Source organism: Coregonus lavaretus (assembly GCF_964263955.1).
Source record: "Coregonus lavaretus genome assembly, chromosome: 13".
Lineage (NCBI taxonomy): Eukaryota > Metazoa > Chordata > Actinopteri > Salmoniformes > Salmonidae > Coregonus > Coregonus lavaretus.
This window is the reverse complement of record NC_140000.1, coordinates 11,884,599-11,893,010: the sequence shown is the minus strand read 5'-3', so window position 1 is coordinate 11,893,010 and position 8,412 is coordinate 11,884,599. Positions and strand designations below refer to the sequence as shown.

Below are 8,412 nucleotides of genomic sequence, written 5' to 3'. Positions count from 1 at the left end.
ACTTGAACCCGATCGAACATCTCTGGAGAGACCTGAAAATAGCTGTGCAGCGACGCTCCCCATCCAACCTGACAGAACTTGAGAGGATCTGCAGAGAAGAATGGGAGAAACTCCGCAAATACAGGTGTGCCAAGCTTGGAGCGTCATACCGAAGAAGACTTGAGGCTGTAATCACTGCCAAAGGTACTTCAACAAAGTACTGAGTAAAGGGTCTGAATAGTTATGTATGTGAGACAGTTCAGTTTTTTATTTGTAATACTTTTGCAAAAATGTATAAAAACCTGTTTTCACTTTGTCATTACGTGGAATTACTCAGGACTTTGACAACTGTGAGACCTTATATAGACAGGTGTGTGGCTTTCCAAATCGTGACAAATCAATTGAATTTACCACATGTGGACTCCAATCAAATTGTAGAAACATCTCAAGGATGATCAATGGAAACAGGATGCACCTGAGCTCAATTTCGAGTCTAAAAGCAAAGGGTCTGAATACTTATTTAAATAAGCTTTCTGTTTTTTATTTTTTATAAATTTGCAAAGAAATTCTCAAAACCTGTTTTTGCTTTGTCACTATGGGGTATTGTGTGTAGATTGCTGAGGATTTTGTACTTTTTTAAAGCCATTTTAGAATAACGCTGTAACAAAGTGGAAAAGGTTAAGGGGTCTGAATACTTTCCGAAGTGGGGAATTTTTTTTTAATTAATTGAGATTGTCTCCATTAAAATATACACTGATCAAAAATATAAAATGCAACATGCAACAATTTCAATACTAGTTCATGTAAGGAAATCAGACATGCATCTGTTGGTGAGAGACAGATACATACAGTGGGGGAAAAAAGTATTTAGTCAGCCACCAATTGTGCAAGTTCTCCCACTTAAAAAGATGAGAGAGGCCTGTAATTTTCATCATAGGTACACGTCAACTATGACAGACAAATTGAGAAAAAAAAATCAGAAAATCACATTGTAGGATTTTTTATGAATTTATTTGCAAATTATGGTGGAAAATAAGTATTTGGTCACCTACAAACAAGCAAGATTTCTGGCTCTCACAGACCTGTAACTTCTTATTTAAGAGGCTCCTCTGTCCTCCACTCGTTACCTGTATTAATGGCACCTGTTTGAACTTGTTATCAGTATAAAAGACACCTGTCCACAACCTCAAACAGTCACACTCCAAACTCCACTATGGCCAAGACCAAAGAGCTGTCAAAGGACACCAGAAACAAAATTGTAGACCTGCACCAGGCTGGGAAGACTGAATCTGCAATAGGTAAGCAGCTTGGTTTGAAGAAATCAACTGTGGGAGCAATTATTAGGAAATGGAAGACATACAAGACCACTGATAATCTCCCTCGATCTGGGTCTCCACGCAAGATCTCACCCCGTGGGGTTAAAATGATCACAAGAACGGTGAGCAAAAATCCCAGAACCACACGGGGGGACCTAGTGAATGACCTGCAGAGAGCTGGGACCAAAGTAACAAAGCCTACCATCAGTAACACACTACGCCGCCAGGGACTCAAATCCTGCAGTGCCAGACGTGTCCCCCTGCTTAAGCCAGTACATGTCCAGGCCCGTCTGAAGTTTGCTAGAGTGCATTTGGATGATCCAGAAGAGGATTGGGAGAATGTCATATGGTCAGATGAAACCAAAATATAACTTTTTGGTAAAAACTCAACTCGTCGTGTTTGGAGGACAAAGAATGCTGAGTTGCATCCAAAGAACACCATACCTACTGTGAAGCATGGGGGTGGAAACATCATGCTTTGGGGCTGTTTTTCTGCAAAGGGACCAGGACGACTGATCCGTGTAAAGGAAAGAATGAATGGGGCCATGTATCGTGAGATTTTGAGTGAAAACCTCCTTCCATCAGCAAGGGCATTGAAGATGAAACGTGGCTGGGTCTTTCAGCATGACAATGATCCCAAACACACTGCCCGGGCAACGAAGGAGTGGCTTCGTAAGAAGCATTTCAAGGTCCTGGAGTGGCCTAGCCAGTCTCCAGATCTCAACCCCATAGAAAATCTTTGGAGGGAGTTGAAAGTCTGTGTTGCCCAGCGACAGCCCCAAAACATCACTGCTCTAGAGGAGATCTGCATGGAGGAATGGGCCAAAATACCAGCAACAGTGTGTGAAAACCTTGTGAAGACTTACAGAAAACATTTGACCTGTGTCATTGCCAACAAAGGGTATATAACAAAGTATTGAGAAACTTTTGTTATTGACCAAATACTTATTTTCCACCATAATTTGCAAATAAATTCATTAAAAATCCTACAATGTGATTTTCTGGATTCCTCATTTTGTCTGTCAGAGTTGACGTGTACCTTTGATGAAAATTACAGGCCTCTCTCATCTTTTTAAGTGGGAGAACATGCACAGTTGGTGGCTGACTAAATACTTTTTTTCCCCACTGTATATATATTTCCTGAGCTTTCTTATATCAACACCTTGTTTCTTATTATACATTTTTTGACTGTCCTTTTTGCCGTTAATGAAAGTGTTATTCAATGCGTTTCTAAGGCCAAAATCAATATTACATCTTTTTTTTTTTTTACCTAAAAGGTCCTACAATTCTACATCAAATAGCTAAATGATCCATAGTATGACCATCTTAAAACAATGTAATATGACAGCGTAAAATATTTTCTTCCTTTGGCTCTGTACTTCAGCACATTTAATTTTAAATGATACAATTACCATGAGGTTATTACAATGCATATTGGTTGAACCGTTTAGAAATTACAGCACTTTTTGTACATAGTCCCCCATTTTAGGGGACAAAAAGTATTGGAACAAATTCACTTGTGTAAAGTAGTCAAAAGTGTAGTATTTGTTCCCATATTCCTAGCACGCAATGATTACAAACTTGTTGGATTCATTTGCTGTTTGATTTGACTGTTTCACATTATTTTATGCCCAATAGAAATGAATGGTAAATAATGTATTTTGTCATTTTGGAGTCACTTTTATTGTAAATAAGAAAATAATATGTTTCTAAACACTTCTACCTTAATGTGGATGCTACCATGATTACGGATAGTCCTGAATGAATCGGGAATCATGATGAGTGAGAAAGTCACTGACGCACATATCATACTCCCAAGACATGCTAACCTCTCACCATTAAAAAACAGGGAGGTTAGCATTTTTGGATGGGTATAATATTTGTGCTGTAATTTCTAAACAGTTCACCCGATATGGATAAAAATACCCTAAAATAAAAGCTGGAAGTGTGCACTTTAACCTCATAGTCATTGTATCATTCAAATCCAAAGTGCTGGAGTACAGCGCCAAAACAACAAAAAATGTGTCATTGTCCCAATACTTACGGAGGGCACTGTATTTAAACGTAGTTTCCCTTTCACCATATAGTTCACGTACAGTACTGTAGTCATCTCTTGATTTTGCTTCCTGCAGTACCTGTCTGCTTAACTCTAACTGCTGAAGAATAACTGCACATATTGCCAATAATGTCCGATGCTTAGGTTAAAACCTTATTGCATTTTTACATTACATTTCCATTTTAGTAATCCAGAGCGATTTACAGTAGTGAGTGCATACATTTTCAAACTTTTTTCATACTGGTCCCCGTGTATATCACCAACAGTCCTGTGGCATGAATTAATGTTTTATGCTTTTATTTTATCACTTCATCCTTTTGCCCCTAAGATGTTGCTTATATTTCTGTTGAATCCATCCAGCCTACTGTATGTGTTGGGTGGATGATTGCTGGTGATGGAACACTGAAGCTAGCTAGATAGATACACTAATGATAACATGACATCTTAAATGGGTCATTTGAACAACAACCTCCCCTCTTTAATGCTGGTGTTAAACATGGACCATTCATTACAGTTGGTCCAGAAAACACAAGAATGAAGGTGACCGTCTAGATGTACTGTATGGATCAGGGTCAGACCTCACTTTGTCCTGCTCCTCTGAGTCCAGTCCTCCAGCCCAGTTTCAGTGGGCTCTGAATGGAACACTGCTGTCCAATATGGGACCAGAACTCAGGCTGGAGAACATCCAGGCCAATCAGAGTGGTAGCTACAGCTGCTGTGCCCATAATACCAGAACCCTGAGGTACCAGACATCTGAGCCCTCTGACATCACTGTGCTGGGTAAGTGACAGAGAGGAGATGGAGAAAGTCATGGGAGGAAAGAGAGAGACTGGTTCTGGGGAGTCATGGCTGAACTGACTGAAATGTTTGAGGTTTGTGCTCCAGTCCTAGAGACACCTTTGTCCTTTTCCTTCCAATGTGTACATTTGGCGGGTAGCCTTGTTCTCCATGTAGTAGAACAGATAGTCTCTTTCAACAGAGAACCTACATATGAAAAGAGAGACCTATGAGTGGCACGTGAGACAAAGCAGATGGCATTGGATTATTAGCTGATACTGTACTGAATACTGTATATGGGTTATTCCAAGCGGGGTTGGTTGCTCTGGTTGTGAGGACATTTTCTGTGTGAGCATTGTATGTAGTAACTGACCATTGCTCTTTTAAAAAAACATTCTAGTCATTTAGCAGATGCTCTTATCCAGAGCGACTTACAGTAGTGAGTGCATACGTTTTGGTACTTTTTGGTACTGGTCCCACGTAGGAATCGAACCCACAACCCTGGCATTGCAAGCACAATGAGGAAAAAGCAAACCACCCAACATGATCACCTCTTTGTTACCAATGGCCTGAATAGTATCCATATGAGGAGGATGAACAGATAATCAAGGAGGTGTTGTCATAGCTTTGAGAGCTCTTCCGCATCGATTACACTTCTAACCTTAATAATTTATTCACATTTTCCATATACTGTACCATGTACAGGCTTACTTTCTTTATCACAACCTTTACAGTGTTGCATGTCATTGATTATTTCACGTGTGCTCATCGTGTCTTCAGGAAACTGTTACTGTTTGACAAGATAATATATCATCTATACTGAACAAAAATATAAAAGCAACATGCAACAGTTTCAAAGATTTGACTGAGTTAAAGTTCATAGAAGGAAATCAGTCAATTGAAATACATTCATTAGGCCCTAATCTATGGATTTCACATGACTGGGCAGGGGCGCAGCAATGGGTGTGCCTGGAAGGTCATAGCCAGGCGCAGCTAATCAGAATGAGTTTTTCCCCACAAAAGGGCTTCATTACAGACAAAAATACTACAGAATAGTAATGATCATGCTGTTTAATCAGCTTCTTGATATGCCACACATGTCAGCTGGATGGATTATCTTGGCAAAGGAGAAATGCTCACTAACATGGATGTTGTCACGTATACGCAGGGAGTAGAAGCATGTGCAGAAGGAGAGTTTAATAACAATGATGCCAGGCAAATGAACAAAACAGGAGATGCATACTGAACATGAAAACAAACCAATACTGCCTGATGATTGAGGCTACTGAGGGCTAAATAAAGGGAAGGTAATCAAGGTGATGATGAAGTCCAGGTGTGCGTAATAATGGTTGCCAGTGCCGGTGGTTAGTAGACCGGCGACGTCGAGCGCTGGAGAGAGGGAGAGGGAGCGGGAGTAGGCGTGACAGATGTAAACAAATTTGTGCACACAATTTGAGAGAAATACATTTTTGGAACATTTCTGGGATTTTTTATTTCAGCTCATGAAACATGGGATCAACACTTTAAAAGTTGCGTTTATATTTTTGTTCGGTATACATTATAATCTAGGCTACAATCTGTATTATCAAACCAACCTCTCTGATTCATATAACCATTATCCTTCACAGAACCAATATCTGTTGCTACCATAACAACTTACCCAAATCCTCCAATCATCGAGGGGAGTTCTGTCACCTCAACCTGTGATGCTTCTGGCTCCATCACCACCAGAGAGTGGATGAAGGATGGTCAGCTTCTGTCTGCTGGTGGCAACGTAATCATCTCTGAGGATAATAGAGTGCTGTCCATAAACCCTGTGAAGAGAACAGACAGTGGACAATACCTGTGTAGAGTCAGCAACCCCATCAGCACCGCTGATGCTAAACACATTCTCATTGTAAACTGTAAGTAGGTCTACTCTGCTATAAGCCTGGGGTTACAATTACTGTGTTTTAACCTATATATATATTTTTTTGCATTTTTAGTTCAAAAATTAACCCCAAAAGGTTATTTGAGGATCCATTCTACAATGTGATTTTCTGGATTTATTTTTCTCATTTTGTCTGTCATAGTTGACGTGTACCTATGATGAAAATTACATTACTCTCTCATCTTTTTAAGTGGGAGAACTTGCACAATTGGTGGCTGACTAAATACTTTTTTTCCCCACTGTATAACAATTTGAGTGTGTAACATCACACTGATTACCAAATAACAAACACATGGCTACCTCTAATTGGAATGGTGATCTGTGTTACAGATGGACCTGATGGTATGGAAATCAAGGGTCCAACTGAAATAGAACTAGGACAGAAGTTAACATTGACCTGCTCTGCTGACTCCAACCCGCCTGCTCGTTACACCTGGATGCTCAATGAAACAGAGATACCTGGACATTCACATGAGTTCACTAAGGAAAATAGTGAATACTCTGACCGTGGGAATTACACCTGTACAGCAACAAATTATGTCACTGTGACCAAAACATCTGTGGTCCTTAAACTGTCAGTAAAAGGTAAAGTTATCAGAAGCTGTAAAAACAATATGAGATAGTTATTAAATGGTTTGATATAAGATGATTTACTCATATATTATTTTAGCAATTCAAACTTGTTTTGAAATCATTCCTTTAGTTTTCTTTGTTGTGGTGTCACCCAGATGTAGTATATTGTGGAGTACTGCCTATTCACTGGGTAGCCTCTCTCTCATCTCTGCATCTCTGGTTCTTTCGCCATCTCTGCATCTCTGGTTCTTTCTCTGGTCTCTGCAGTGGAGGACTCTTTATCACCAGGTCTGCCTGCTGGTGCCATCGTTGGGATTGTGATTGGAATATTGCTGGTTGCGGGAGGAGCTGTTGGTGTTGCAGTGTTCTTCATCAGGAAATATGCGTGAGTAAAAAAATATGTTTCAGTCAAACAAGCGTATTTTCTATCACTGCAGTTTGTAGAACATGTTGGCTCAGTTTACACATTGATTAAAACTGGTCACCAACAGGGCCTGGTTGTATTTAAAAAGCACTGTAAACTGTCAAAAGCACTGTAATATTATGTTCTTATTACTTCACTGTGAACTGTCAAAAGCACTGTAATATTATGTTCTTATTACTTCACTGTGAACTGTCAAAAGCACTGTAATATTATGTTCTTATTACTTCACTGTAAACTGTCAAAAGCACTGTAATATTATGTTCTAATAACTTTCTAAACAGCAACCTTTCCACGTTTATTTCTTGTTGTATATAGAACCAATGCTGAGCCAATGCATCGAGGAGGTACGCATACTGTATCTCTAATCTTACGGGTCGTTATGGCATATCTAATTAATAATGTTTTAAAATGTTTGTGTACTCCACATTTATGTTTAGTGAATTAGCAGAAACTATTATCAAGAGCAACTTACAGTTTCCACAAAATAATTAAATGGATTCAGATAAATTACATGATATAGCACAACACCACTATGACATTGCTTTATAATGTAACAATGCGTATGCAGACAAATGCAAACAAGATATAAGCATTTATACAACCCCTTGATTTGTGTATCTCTTACAGGCTCTCAACAACCTGTATATGAGAACCCATCAGCTTTATGTGAGAACCCACAACCAAATAGATCTCTGCCCAGACCCCTGACAGTAAGTAAGACCTGGTTACCTGGGATGTGTCCGTGCATGTTTGTATTCTACTACAGTCTCACTGTAATGAAGATGACTTTGCTTAACAAGAAATTCAGTATGCGATGACTTTTTACCTATGATAGTGTTATCCAGGAAGTTTCCATTTTTGACTCAATGACAGCCATTTACAATATGCATTAGCTTATGATCACTATAAAGGTTTCTTCAGGACTGTGAGGTTTCATTTTTTTGTCATGGCAACTGTTGTTGTGGCTGTTCCTTCTGTGTAATCTTTTTTAATTTAAGCTTCATCACAAATTAGGAAATGCAGGACTTTAGAAGTACCTATGATACGAAGATAATGGTAAGTTTGAGTTAGACCACACAGCACCATGTGACACCATCAAAACCATTGATTTATGTGATATTTGTAAAGTGGTCTTCATGTTGTGTCACTGCTGATAAATGGAAGTTAATGTTGCTTTCTGTTCTTGCTTACCTTCAATCTAACAGTAAGAGAAGTCAATGCAAAAGACCTCCATTCAATCACCATTCTCCTGTGAGTTTCACCATCAACACAGAGAAAACCCCTATGATAATGCCCAGTGTGGATCTGAAATGTAATGTACATAATCAATACATTTATGTTAGTTTGCTTTATTTAG

General features: G+C 39.1%; 1 protein-coding gene across 1 annotated transcript; it reads left to right on the top strand.

Annotated features, from left to right (window-relative positions):
- The first annotated feature begins 3,924 nt into the window (after positions 1 to 3,924).
- On the top strand, positions 3,925 to 8,111 carry LOC311139090 (cell adhesion molecule CEACAM5-like). The gene is made up of 7 exons (XM_084173973.1): positions 3,925 to 4,131; positions 5,757 to 6,032; positions 6,389 to 6,643; positions 6,899 to 7,016; positions 7,371 to 7,399; positions 7,683 to 7,765; positions 8,054 to 8,111. Exons 1-7 carry the CDS (start codon positions 4,008 to 4,010, stop codon positions 8,084 to 8,086), a joined length of 918 nt encoding a protein of 305 aa, XP_084030099.1. The 5' UTR covers positions 3,925 to 4,007; the 3' UTR covers positions 8,087 to 8,111.
- Positions 8,112 to 8,412: the final 301 nt, after the last annotated feature.